General features: G+C 39.5%; 1 protein-coding gene across 1 annotated transcript; it reads left to right on the top strand.

Moving 5' to 3' along the window:
• The first annotated feature begins 5289 nt into the window (after window positions 1-5289).
• LOC124304006 (phosphatidylinositol 4-kinase beta) lies at window positions 5290-14208 on the top strand. The gene is made up of 12 exons (XM_046761925.1): window positions 5290-5777; window positions 6951-7197; window positions 7285-8171; window positions 9055-9172; window positions 9262-9396; window positions 9506-9675; window positions 9789-9919; window positions 10101-10331; window positions 10649-10966; window positions 11054-11430; window positions 11552-12024; window positions 12117-14208. The coding sequence occupies exons 2-12, from the start codon at window positions 7013-7015 to the stop codon at window positions 12299-12301; spliced, it is 3210 nt and encodes a 1069-aa protein (XP_046617881.1). The 5' UTR covers window positions 5290-5777; window positions 6951-7012; the 3' UTR covers window positions 12302-14208.
• Window positions 14209-14500: the final 292 nt, after the last annotated feature.

The raw sequence follows: 14500 nt of genomic DNA, 5'->3' as shown, positions 1-14500 counted from the left end.
GTAAAGACGAGTGATTGAAAATAATGTGAAAATTTGTTTGAAAGTTTTTCAGGGATCGGATCGTACTAACGTAGGAAATATCATTGGTGACATAAAAAAATGTCACGCCTTTGGCGTACGCGGAATGCCCAATATATTAGTCAATATGTGTTTAACTCTAAAGAAAGTTCGCGACTGTGAGTCAAGTGTGTGTGTGTGTGTGTACATAATCTGCACGATTTTCCTTTACAATATGTGTAGGTACTTTTATTCCCGATTAACTGTAAAGACTGATTTTCTCTTTGACAAACTTGTTATACGCGTAGCGGTGATAATGGTGTTATAACGCTTATATATACCGTATCGATCCATTGAAGGAAAGTTTTCTTCAAACCAACACAGAGCTATGTTAACGTACGCTACGTATCGAACATGCACAACTACTTCTTGGTAAGGAAGATGAAGATAATCTCTAACTTACGTGTTTACGGATTCCCGAAAAATTCCGTCAAGTTTTACCGACTCGTCGCTGTTAGATCGATTATCTCAACCAACCGACAAACACCCCAGTTTTGTCCCCTTGTGCCGATAGGTGACAAAAGTTTGATCAACGTTTCGGAACTTGTAAACACCCCAATGGGGTCTAACCCCAATTAAAGTTGACGACCCGCGTATAAAGCGCGACCTTTGAACCCTGTCGGAAGTTCAGAACTAAGGTAAGCGTACCAGTTATTGACCCTTTTCGGTTGTACCCGTTTGATCGATCCTTGGTTATAAAATTAGCAAGAAATTAAATTTGCAGTGTCTAAGCCTCTGGCAATTGGTTTTAGTCGTTGAGAAATACGTTCAAATTTATAATTTTGGGAGGATTTTTAAGGATTCGATACTCGGGTCTGAACGCGTCGGTAACTGGTATAAACTTACTTAACTTGGTAGATACTACAACCTTACTTCGAGGCGGGAGAAAGAGGAAGAAGCAGACTCGGGATCCGGTCAGTTCCGAATGGGTGTATCGGCCTGGAGGATCATCCTGTATACAATCAGCGGCCGCAACTTCTCGTCATCGTCGACTTCCGGCGACGTGACGTGACTCCCCGTACGGGAATCCCATTTCTCTCCCTTACCCTTCGGCTTCTATTCTAGCCGTCTTTCGCGTCGCGTGTAAAAGCTCATCACGCACTCTGACACGCGGAGTGGCTTTACGGTGTGGGTAGATTCCTCGCGTTATCAAGGGGGCGGGAACGAACGAACGAAGAGTGAATATACGCGCCCCTCTCCGCGTCTGCACCATGCTTTTCTCCCTTCCCCTCTCGGTCGACTCTTCATCGGCTACTTTTAGCTCTACAAACATCTGCATCCATCCATCCGTCCGTCCGTCCATCTATCCCCCGGTTATGCGTGTACGACTCGGAGGTCTACCCCCGATTTTAATCCACTGACTAAAAATAGGGGCTATTATGAACGTGGAGGAGGAGGAGACGAATAATATCCCCGAACTTTGTCCCTGTCAAACGATCATCGCGCAGACCACGTGGTGTCGACATTCCAGACTAAATGGACTCTCGGCTTCTCTTTCAGCTACCGTACCTACGCATGTGTGTACGTGTGTACGAGGATCGTGTTAATAGCGTTGTCTTATACCGTCCTGCACGAGGGCGGCGCGTGACGCGGTACAAGGTACTCGTGTATCTGAGCTATACAGGTAGGTAGAATTAGACGAAGAAAGCTCGAGACGAGAGGTGTGAAAACCCAGGGCCGCGACCTAGGCGAATCAAAGTATATATACGGGGCGATAATTCGATGTCCATGAGTTACCGTTACGAAGCAGAGGCGTTGATGCCGTATGGGCGATACTTACCGCAAGGTTCAGCATTTTCATGCCCGTTTTTCCGTTTTCCCCGTATATCATCTCCAATGAGCATATTCCGTTATGTACGCAAATTGACAAAGTTTCGACGTTGCGGAATCAATTTACTGGTAAAATTGCTACTGTTTTACCGAACTGCAGGACCCGCGTCGCACATCTTTAATACCGAACATTAGATGGAAGAGAGAGAGACAGAGAGAGAGAGAAGAAAAAATTGATGATAATGATAGTAATAATAATTCCTCAATGCTGCAGCGTGTGTGTAAACTGAGCCGTAAAGTCGATATTGTATTATGATCGCGGGTGCGAAACGAGACGCTTTTGTACTCGGTGTATAAACTTTAGAGTATGTTTCATACGCAATATTGTGTGTAAGAATTCATCGACGCGACGGGCTGTTTAGCAAATTGATTAGCGTAAGTTCTGTGCACTAAAGTATGCGTACAGACAATCTTATTTGAGAAACCTCGCACTCAGAATGATAAAAAATAATCCCGATTAATCGAGTACAAGTTTTCAAACTCTATGATAATAACCTTAGTCACTGACATTGGGTCCGGTTGACTCCAAAACCGAATTTAACGTACAATTTTAAACTCTGCGTACTTGAAGCAGGATAGTTTGTGGAAGTAAAACGAAGAAAGATGAAAAAACTGTGGAGTCGCAAAGACCCCACGTACCTATGTGTTGCGTATTGTTTTACTTTCTTTGCTTTAAGAATTTCGGGTATCCTCCATAGTTTTTATGAAATTATAAATTATCAAAAAAAACTTCCGCTATTAAGAATGCGTACTGAAATTTACGAAATTTTGGTCTCAAATGCACAGTTTCAAAAAAATAGGAATTAATGATTAATAGCTTAATTCTTACCGTCGTGTTTGATTATTTTTTTGAACTGGATTAATCGATGCATCGATTATTTTTAGCTTTTAGTGACCATCGCTGTTTCGCACTTCGAAGATTTGAATTCTAGGTTCGTCGTTGTCTGCAACTATTTCTGAACGACATCGTAAGCCGCAGACAGTTTTTCAAGATTTTCTTTTATCAGCTCGGCAGCAACTAACGATAAGCATAAATTCCTCCATGTACGTAAGATCGAGATAAAACTTAAAGCTTGTGATTTTTACACCGTATCGTTATTCTATTTTATTCGCCGTCCGCTGGATGAATTTGATTGTGAATTTTTCTTTACGCCAGCCTCTTCGTAAGGAATTCTTTTACTCCATAAGTTTACACTCGCGTTTCCGTTTCGTATATGCTACCGTTAAAGATCCTCGTTCTTATTTAGTAACACGATTGCTGTATCGTAACACACGCATATAACTTACAACCAAGGCATCGTTCTTCCGGTAATGTTTGTATCGATCGGTTACCGCAACGAGAGTAGAATGATAATTGTACATCACAACGTGTTTCTCGATGCCTTATGCAAAGTTGTGTAAGCTACTGTGTATACCAATGCCACAAAGGTGGTTCGGTTATACAGTAGCGAGGGAAAATTCATTCGGTTTCGGGTGTATATAATAAACCTTCCGAGAACAGCATCTTTGTTTTAGGCAGACTTTCATGGTACGTAATTACGCGTATGCGTAGCTGTAATTTATGTGCTGAGTGTTATTATGTATACATACGTACGTACATATACATATACGTATATATACGTAACTTTCGCCGCTCTGGAAAGTTGTGGAATAATATTTCTTTGACCTGGACGAAGAAGACCCGCAGATGCCGCGGAGTCCAAGGTATAAGGGCTTAGTGACGTTTGAGCTTATTACTCGATCAATTGGTTCAACTTCTTTGAGAATTATCTATAGATTATTAGTTATATATGAACGTTCGACGTTATAACCGAAAGATAGAAAATTCTCGAAACGTTTTTAAAACTAATAGTTAGGCATTCGTAGCAGCGTACTTTCGAATATGGATAGTATTAAATTCATGCCTAAGTAACGAAGTAAGGGGGAATGTAATTAAAGTGGAAGATTCGATTCGAATTGATCACTTTTTATCCCGTCGCGTCTAGTTTTCAGATCCTTATCGTTGCACGGCATTATCGGCGACATTGCGATTACGATGTTACATGTTACAACGGGTAGCCGTGTCTATTGCTTTTGAGTATATAAGCCATTGTACAGAACATTACAGAATGTTTACTTGTAGCCATTGCTGCTCGGGGTGAAGCGCTTTTAACATATTCTCTCTCGAGCTGTCTTTCTCTCTCTACCCGTGGAAGCAGGTAGGTAGAAAGCGTATGAAATTACAGGAAGTATGGGCAGAGAAGGCAGGATTGCCCGGTAATCATCGCCACGACGCTATTGTAATACACGCAGCTATAAACTCGCACGATATTGTATTCAGCTGCCATCTTCTTCGTCTTCTTCCACATATTCTCGCATATTATTTTGTGGGTAAACGTGTCGGTGTCAGGGGGAGGGGGAGGGGGGGTCTTACAACTCGAATGAAAGAGTAAAAAAAAGAACAAGAAAAAAAAAATCTCAAGTCAAGGATCTTTGAAAATAACAATAACAATAACAATTACACTCGGTGGGAGAAAAGAGCTGTTTCAATTCGTACAATATCAATTTACATTTCGGCCGATGGAGATCTCTGGAAGCAACCGCAAGAGATACGCAAAGATGATTGTATATATACATATAGGTACAGATTATATAGTTATACAGCGGCGCAGCACACACGTCGTGGATTTTGCGTCGTATTACAGCGTATCGTACGGATATCGAGCCGAGATAAAATCAACCGAGCTAACTGTGTCCGATATACTCGATTCGTATCGCGTCGTTGGTTTAAAAAGAAATAAAAAAAAAAAACATTACATTATTGTCAATTGCCATTTTCGTTTTTTTCATTCTTTTCGTTTCGTTGTCTACACGATCGCGATCCTGAGAAAACCGCTTGACAAAAGAGTACCGAAAACTAAGAGCCGCGATTCATCGCTGAAAATAAAGCAAAATAGGTATTCGAAGAAAATAAAGTGAGACGAAGAGAGGCGAAACTTCACAGCGGCAGTCGCGCTGTTCTCTCGCTCGGTGCAGCTGCACTCGCGGTTGTATGACCTTTCCCATCCAAACACCCAGCGCGGTGGGTTTTCCTTACTACCAACGTAACGCGGACCTGCGACGAAAATTCTACGCAGTGACGCTGACGCGTATGCGGCATAAAACAAACGAACCACGCCGCGGCTGGCAGAGGCGAAGAGGCGCCAGACGCGAAACAAACCGCCTCGTAGAAATCTGACGGATAAAAGGAAACGCGGGGACGATTATTCGGTAATGATGACAATCAAAGTGCACGCGCTCCCCAAGCCAGCCTCGTGAAACGCTCGTGGCGTTTTCGCATTCCGACGTTATCTCCAGTCTCTGGGTTTAACGCGAACCGACAACACCGCCGCCCGGACTTTGCGCTCCCGTTCAGTTGGCACCCGTGCGTCGAGGTGTGTGGATCCGACGTAGAGGCAGTCGAATGTGTGTCGCCTTGCCTTTCGCGTTGGCATAACTCGTTCTTCTCTGCGTCATTTTACCACTGTTTTTTTTTTTTTAGTCCTGTATTCGTTGTAAATTGTTCGTAGTGCGATTGTCGTTAGACAGTGATAAGGAGTGTCGTATTAATATTTATAGTCGAGTATTCGTCCACGTATCGTCGATCGTTTTTACCAAGAGTTTTCACGGGATAGGTTCGTGAATCCAACACGGTAGTGACAGACAGCCATTGGAAAGGAAGGATCGCGCCAGCGGTCGTATCTTGTCTCGTTTTCGTTTTTGTGTATCTGTGTATCCAGCGAGTGGGTTTGATATCGGTTTTTATTTCGTTCTTACTCCGTTCGGATACACATTCTCTTCGCATTTTATCACTACGCTCCGGATGATGATGCTCTCCTGATTGACGGACAACCTTGCTTCCGATAAACAAGGTAGGCATTTTATACCTCCGTAGTATACATATACGTACGCATGCACGCGCGTACGTGTGTATACCGTGTATGTATGTGTATTATACTACGGTTTACGCGTACTACGGCATTGCCAAGGGACGCCAAACCCTTCGCCTGCCTGCCTGACCTCCGTAGGGTGGAATTTAATTGTCAACACCGGCACACCCATTGCCTTCGGGATGTTGGAAGACCGAGGCGAAACACCACGCAAGGAATGCCGTGTAGCCTAGATTTAGTCCAGTATCCTCGTTACTTTCACATTCTACACTTGTCAGCCAAACGTTAAATTTCGTTTCTTGATCCTTTCTAGCAGTCCGTAAATATACCGGATTATTTGTATATCGTCCAAATGGTCGCACAACTATCTTTCGACTATCTCTCTCCCTCTCTCTCTCTCTCTCTCTCTCTCTCTCTCTCTCTCTCATTTTTCCTACGCGATTTACCACTACCGCGTTCTTCAACGTTAGAGCATATCTGCAATACGGAGTAAAATTAAAAACAATGTCTCAAATGCCCGTTAAACACTTATTTGATGTTTATGATTGATTTTGAACCTAAAATTCATTTTCCCGATCATTCGGGTTGCGTTTGACTCTCGCTAGTTTGTAAATCATTTGTGGCTGTTTTATGTATCCAGTATGTGTTCACAAATGTCAAATCGTGTTTTTCAGCGTTACGAATTCTTTGATCTTTAGTTCAGTGGAACTCTTACGTTCGTAAAACATTTGTAATATATGACATTAGGTGTGGCCTGAGAATTTTTCCACCATCAATTATCACCCAGGATGGTTAAAAAATAATCGGTTAATTAAGAATAACATTTGTATTAAATTATTATCGAAGCACAAGTGATATTTCTTAACTAACCAAACTAATGTGATTATTGATAAACTTAATTAACAAATATTTCTATTTTTTATCGTGTCAACTGTCTAACATTGATACACAACGATGAAGGGAACTTAGCATAGTAATATAACAGAATTTCAATTGAAAGTATTATTTCTGAAGCAAATGAAAAATTATCGCCTCGAATGTTGTCGAGTTTAAAAACAGAAATCAAAGGGCGGATAAGAAAACAAAACGACACTGACGACATACCTGAGAAAACTCTGTAGACAGTTTTGTAACAACTGTGCTTTATTTTCCTAGGTATAGTGGCAAAATGAGCTTTAGATGACTGTTGGCTGAGCCGTTGCTCGTCATATGTTAGCATGAGCGAAATAGCTGCTGTAACTGGATCCAACGGTGGTTTGACCCGCCTGGAGACTGTGGCACATGTCAAGAGGCAAAAATTAACCGGTTACAATGTTCCTCCCGTGCACGGCAGGCCTAACCCACCGATTAGCGTGCGAAACAGACTCAGTACGCACCAAAGGAACCTCAGCCTCGACTTCAGGTAAAATTTGTGCTTTTTCGTTTTTCAGCGAAGTTTAGTTGTCGGCGTGACGAAACCTAAATGTTTTCATTTTCTCTTTTAATCCAGATCTATGGGAATCCTTTTGCCGCCGGTACCTCAGGCCACATCGGCTACACTAACGATGCATCACAGAAATCGTAGCCTGGATTCGGCTCTTCAAAGAATTCCAGAAGTCGACGTAACTCCGAGTCCCGAATGCGAGGCAAATCCTACTCCGTCGACGATCGTCGTTCCGTCGATAAAGGGGCACAACAGAGAACGCGAAGACCTTGCAAGTCTTGGATCTGACGACTCTGGTATTTTGTGCGGTTCGGAAAGCGGTGCCAGCGATACGGCTAATGCGACAACGAGGGAATCCAGCGTGGAACATTTGCACAGTAGAGAGAGTTTGGACTCTGCACGTTCGCAAGCTGGTGATTTGGACAGTGTCGACGTTGTGGATGGGGATATGAGTGCTGTGTCAAATTCTTGTGTCGAACTAGTGCCTAGTGATTGTTTAACTAAAGAAGTTTGTAACGGTCGGGAAGAGGAGGAGGACGACGATGTTGCGGACAGTTTTGACGACAGTGAACCCAAAAATTTGAACTCCAAAGATGTTAGAGACCGCCGGCAGGGAGATTTTACTTCCAAAGAATTATGCTGCGGTGATTGTTCCTCCAAAGACTCTGTGAAAAACAATGATAGTGGTCAAGTTGTATGCAGACATACCCTCCATGTCAACGCTTTGCAAAATGATCTGGCTGATGCTGCGATCACTTTGTGCTGCGGCACAGGTCAACCAGAGACTAAACTGACCAAGAGACAGCTTGAAGTCTGTAGGCAAGAGACTTTGGCCCAACCAAAATCTTCTAAAGGATGCTTGCTGAGGTTATTTGAGAGCCAAGTATTTGACATGTCTATGGCCATTTCTTATCTCTTCAATTCCAAGGAGCCTGGAGTGCAGAGCTACTTGGGTGAGTCACTGTTTGTTGATTACGTTTAACCGGTCTTAAAACGGTCTGTATCAAAAATAGCTTTTTTTCGTTCTTATCTCTCTATTAGAGAAACGATGTTATTTTACTTATAATTTAACGCATACGTATTCATGATTGGAAAGAAGTTTTAATTAAAATAAATGGTAGTAACGAGATTTCATTAGCATCTTCATTGAACATTGTTTATGGTAACCAGATAAACAAACAACTCTGTAAATGTTTTCTGCATAAAGAGAAGAGCTAGATGGATAGGTGCGAGATAGCAAAAAGGAAAAAGTTTTTTGAAGGAATAAAGTTTTCAGAGAATTGTGCTTCGTAATAGTTTCTTAATGAGAGTCTTGAGTTGATAACATTAATGTACCCACTATTGGGGAAAAAATATGACCATATTGCATTTTTAGAATGACTCTGAAGAAGGATTCATGAATACTCATATGAGTATTTTTTGCTTAATTTGCCAAATTCTGGAAAATCCTAAAGTTGCAAAGTAACAATTTTTCCTAAACATCCATCTTTACAATAATGTTTCCAACTTCAATCATATTTTTTAGCAACAAATCATTCAACTGTAATATTTTTGACGAATTTTCAAATTACTTCTTTTTAGAGCAGTCCTACCAGTTTCTGAAGATTTGAATAAATAATGCGGTTCTTGCTTTATGACTGGCACTTTTACTTTCACTTTATTATGATAGGCTAATTCTGAGAAATCTAAATGTCAACCACTGATATTTCGAAACAGTAAACAAGTGTAGGAAACTTTTGATGTCCCAAAAATTCATCTAAGTTAATTTCTTTTTCATATTGATAAGTGCTGTGCTTTTCTTACCATAGTAAACATTTGTTCTAATTACATTTCCAGGTAACAAATTGTTCAGTTTCCCTGATAACGAGGTGGATTTTTATTTACCGCAGCTCGTTTCAATGTACATACAAATGCACGATGTTGCAGAAGTTATCCACCCATATCTTGTCCATAGGTAAATACTTGAGGAAATATATTTTATTGAAAGTATATGAATTGTTCAATATTGTCGTTTTGCAACATCAACATTATGGAATTTGATAGGTGTAGACGGTCAGCAGACTTCTCGTTGAAGTGTGCGTGGCTACTGGATGCGTATAGCTCAGATGCTCACCTTTCCTCCAAAAAGAAGTCTCACGGAACAAAATTGAAGAATCTTATTCTGTCGGACGAGCTTAGGTGAGTTCACATTGAAAAATATAATATCTGCGTACTTTTCGCTGGGCATAACAATTTAGGTACGGAGATGTCGATAGCTGTCGTCATTCAACTTTATTGAAATCTGTAGGCCAAAAGAAAACGAAGTCAGTCGGCGGCAGCGTGTTTCTGGTCAACATGTTCCTTTACCGCCGCCACTGCCATCCATACAATTTGTCACTTCACCAAATAAAAAAACTCATCAAAGATCGCAGTCCGACGCTACTGGACTTTTCCAAGCTCTTCGTCGCAGTCATTCCGGTAAGTTTAAAATATTTCCTACAGCTCAAAACGCGTAGACAAATATGCGATTAACTGAACTCCTAAGCTGAGTTTTCATAAAAAAAAAAAAAAAAACAACCCTCCATTTTTAGGGTTAATAAACAAAGTGAGCTTGGGAGATCTGAGTTCTGGACGAGCATTCGATAATGGCTGTACCTGTTTCGATTCATGTCAGGGTATAGTCAATGACTTGCGTGGTCAAAAAACTGATTGCTTCTGTGGCGTAAGTATATTCAGTTGATTCGATTAATATCGTTTTACCTCACATTCACTCCAGTGTCACGATATAACAGCCTTTTATTGACACAAGTGTAAGCTTGCAATACGCACAACGATACTTTATCATGTAGTAATATTGATGATATAGAAAAATGAATATTTATTTAAGTCGAAATTATTTGTAGGCACCTCGACTAGCTCCGGAGTACGAATTTATCCAGTCACTTATCTCAATCGGTAAATTACTCGGCACTATTCCGACCAAAGAAGGAAAAATCGTACAACTGGCTGCAGAGTTGAATGCCATTAACCTGAATCTTCCTGCACGTGTGTGGATACCTCTATACAGTTCTGTACCACATCACATTGTTAGAGTGCCATCGCAGTCTGCAGCTATTTTAAACAGCAAGGACAGGGTGAGCATATGATGTATTTCTTTTTTATATATCGAAAAGAAGTCTATTATATTCTAGAGTGATTGCCTATGTTTAGAAAGGCACTGTATTATTTTTATTTTATTCTTTTAGACGCTTACTAACAAGTTATATCCTATTCCATATCTACGTTGCGTCCGTACCATCAACGCTGTTTGTCTCCTGTAATTTTTAACATTTTCTATTCGAATGATGTAGCAAAGTGAAAGGTCGTTTTATATTTCCGTGCAATAATAAGATGAACAATCAAACTTTCTCTCTGTGAATTGAATAACAAATAAGCATAAACTTTATTCAAGGCTCCTTATATCATCTACGTTGAAGTGTTGGAAGTCGAAGATATCCATACTTCACCAGTACCCCCAAAGATTATGGGCAGTTCTCTGAGACATACAAAGTCCGAGGAAAATCTCACCGCGGACGAACAGACAAATGTTACAAATTCCTCGAACATTACATCTGCAGAAGCTCAAACATCTACTTTATCAACGCTGAGACAATCTGGAGTTGATGTAAACAACACAACTGCTCAGGCGAGCGTTAATGCAACATTCAATTCCACTGAAGATGATCCCAATGATTGCTGGAGTCAGGAGGATGAAGAAATATCAGAACAGGTGAAGTTAAATTACACTTGAATCGATTAGAAGCGATTTAGTAAAATATGCCACCTAGTTTTAGCAACGTTTATTTTCACCTTTCAGTATTTACAACTGCGAAAGCCAGTGGATAGAGATACTATATCGCAGCTGAGTCAAGAATCGTCTGATAGTCGCGAACCAAATTTTATTCCGGGAGACATAAAAAGGCGTTTATCTCAGATGGCTTCTACCCCAAGTTCCACATTCAACTATGATCGTGAAGACCCTTCAGCAGCAGCTCTTAAGGAACCCTGGGATCTGAAGCAGCGACGTATCAGGGCTACTAGCCCTTACGGCCACTTTGCGTCTTGGCAGCTACTCGCCGTTATAGTGAAATACGGGGACGATTTTCGGCAAGAACTTCTTGCCTCACAATTGTTATCCATGCTCCAAAAAATCTGGCAGGAAGAACACGTCCCATTGTGGGTCAGACCATACAAGTAGGTTTGACTGAAATTTTGAATTACAATTCAATGTTTTCTCAAATTTCCAACCAATTAAAAAAAAAATATATATTTTGTGTAATTTACAACTAACATCTGTATTTTTTCATATTTACAGCATACTTTGTCTATCCGATGATAGCGGTTTTATAGAGCCCATTCTGAACACAGTCTCGGTTCATCAAGTAAAGAAACATTGCCAACTGACATTGCTGCAGTACTTTGAACGAGAATTCGGCCCTCGTACCTCGGAAGGCTTCCTCACGGCCCAACGAAATTTTGTGGAAAGCTGTGCCGCATATTGTCTTGTTAGTTATCTGATACAAGTCAAAGATCGTCACAACGGAAATATTCTTCTACACAGCGATGGTCATCTTATTCATATTGACTTTGGCTTCATGCTTTCCGCATCACCTCGCAACATTGGTTTTGAAACGTCCCCATTCAAGCTCACTCCCGAGTTTGTGGAAGTCATGGGTGGCGACAGATCGGACATGTTTAACTACTTCAAAATCCTTATCCTTCAAGGTTTGGTCGCAGCTCGCAAACATATGGACAAGATTCTCAGTCTGGTTGAGATTATGAGATCTGGTAATTATGCTGAACTGTACTGGATTGAGATTTACATATATTTGTGTTCATCGTCGCACTTGTTCTATTTATGATATTTTTTTCCTTGGCAGGTTCTCAACTTCCGTGTTTCCGTAGCGGTGCAGCGACTGTACAGGGATTAAAAAATCGATTTCACTTGAGTTTGACCGAAGATCAGCTGCGACGACATGTGGAAGATCTTGTTAAAGGTAGCATCGGTTCTTGGTCAACAAAATTATACGATCATTTCCAGTACTTCACTAACGGAACACTTTAATGAGCAGATCGAATTTTAGCCACTGTGTGTGTGTGTGTGTGTGTGTGTGTGTGTTTGTGTGCGCGCGTGTGTGTGTTTGTGTGCGCGCGTGGTCAGTGCGTGCGCGCGCGTGTGGGTGTGTGTGTGTTTGTGTGTGTGTACGTGCGCGCGCGTGTGCGTGTGTGTGTAAGGATCATTGTGTTATTTCTACGTTTACAAATCGCGTACACAACGTGTTATACAATCACTAAAAATTGAATTGAGAAGATTAAAGTTTGCATGGAAATCTGATAAACGGCCAATCTTTGATTGCTTGTACGAAGATAAATGCGACTCTTTATAAGAAAAAAGAAAAACTAATATGAAAAAACAAATACAACGTGATTACAAGCGACGAAAACACTCGAGTGACACCGCAAATTACAATTACAAAAAGGTAGCTATACTATAGTGCCGATTTTTTAGACGGATACTTACATGCTGGACCTATAGATCCGTTTTGTACAACAGAGTAATTTGTTGGAGGTGCCTTAATATGTAGGAATGGTGAAAAATTGGTCAAATTTAGTGCAGTGATGGTTTTGACTGTAGTGATTTTATATGATTGCTGGAAACGTCAGCAAGATAATCCTATAATTTGTACATACAGTATGAGAGTGAATTCTTGTTGGGTCGTAGTTAGTACTCGGCAATAAATAACATTACCATAACGTTATATAACTGTTGAGTCTTTCATCTGAGTGAAAAAGTCGCAGTAAGAAAGAAATATCTGAAAACTAATAATAATCCTAATAGTTTTTCAGGGCTGGGGCTAAGATTACTAAGATTTGGAGACGAATACTCAAAAATTTTTTCCTATTATTATACATTTAATATTATTATACATAATATTACAATTTATCGTGGCAGGCTTAATAAGGAATACTAAGAGATAAAGCCGACAAAAAAACTAAAGCATAAAATTAAATTAACTGGATATCAATAACGAAATGAAACTTAAAATTTTTACTTCTTTCTTATTCAGTAACTTAGTGGACTGAGTCTAGCTACATTGATAATTGCAAAGCTATGCCAAAATGATCGATTTAGAAAATATTTGGTTAGATAAATTTTGATCCGAAGTGAAAGATATCGTATAACAAGTTAATTTCGTATGTAAATAGTATAAAATATATAACGATTAATTATTTAACGATTGAAGATGATTGTGTGAAAACAAATCCAAGTCATGGTGAGTAAGCCCAGAGTGTGAGGGGCCTGGGCTCTCTGACTTCCAAGTGTCTTATCTCTCTTCTCCGTCAAAAGTCTAATGGTGGACAGGCAAGCCAATCGTAAACTACCTACCAATCGTAAAGTGACAAAATTTAAGCTTTGAAAATTCTATGATTTTGTCCCTATCCCGAACTGCTAAGTATTCATACATATAATATATATATATATATATATATATAAATATTATATAATATATAATTACACGCATTAGGAGTTATTTATATATTTTTATCATATGTGCATGGGTACAGTTTAATCGTCTAGTTTCTCTGTGCTTGAAATTTTTTTCAAGATTATTGTGTCACTGCGCTACAGCCTAAATTTGCTTATCAATTGGTACTTCACGTTCAATTTTTTATACTACAATTATTCTCAGCGAAATTAAAAACTTTTCTGTGAATTATATTTTAACATCACCCTAAGTATGTTAGCAATGCATTTTCAATAGTAAAGATATAATATAAAGAAATATACTTTAACAGGTGTTAAAATTTTCCGTAAAATCATACAGGTAGTTTGCAAAGTTTTATCAATCAATGGTACGCCTTGTTCTCTCTCACTCCGTCATGAGCTCTATTAATTATTAAAGTAGTAGTAATAATAATAATATTAATAATAATAATAATAATGATAGTAATAAATTCAAGATGCAATTATATGTATTGTTCGTCATTGCTACCCAAATGATCTATCCCATTTTATTATTATTAGACATAAAGTCTTAGTAAAAATTTAGTAGAATACGTTGAAAGTCGATTTAAAAAAAAAAAGTAAAACAAATAAAACGGTGTAAAATCCTTCTTTGATTGATAAAACATTGGTTAAATGAGAAATAATTAATTAATTATTGTTGGCATAGTGGAATTAAATTTTGAAAAGGCACAAGCCATGTAAATAAAAATTATTTAGCAACTATATTTAATCTAAATTTTAATGCAGCTCGCTGAA

The sequence above is a fragment of the Neodiprion virginianus genome, chromosome 1, assembly GCF_021901495.1.
Source record: "Neodiprion virginianus isolate iyNeoVirg1 chromosome 1, iyNeoVirg1.1, whole genome shotgun sequence".
Classification (NCBI taxonomy): Eukaryota; Metazoa; Arthropoda; class Insecta; order Hymenoptera; family Diprionidae; genus Neodiprion; species Neodiprion virginianus.
Note: the sequence above shows the minus strand (reverse complement) of the source record. Positions and strands in the feature narration are given on the sequence as shown.

Bases quoted from the DNA above. Each gene is read 5' to 3' on its own strand.
- LOC124304006 (XM_046761925.1), top strand. From the start codon at position 7,013: ATGAGCGAAATAGCTGCTGTAACTGGATCCAACGGTGGTTTGACCCGC. The intron at 8,172-9,054 runs GTGAGTCACTGT...TTACATTTCCAG, and splicing joins TGGAGTGCAGAGCTACTTGG to GTAACAAATTGTTCAGTTTC. The intron at 12,025-12,116 runs GTAATTATGCTG...TTTCCTTGGCAG, and splicing joins GGTTGAGATTATGAGATCTG to GTTCTCAACTTCCGTGTTTC.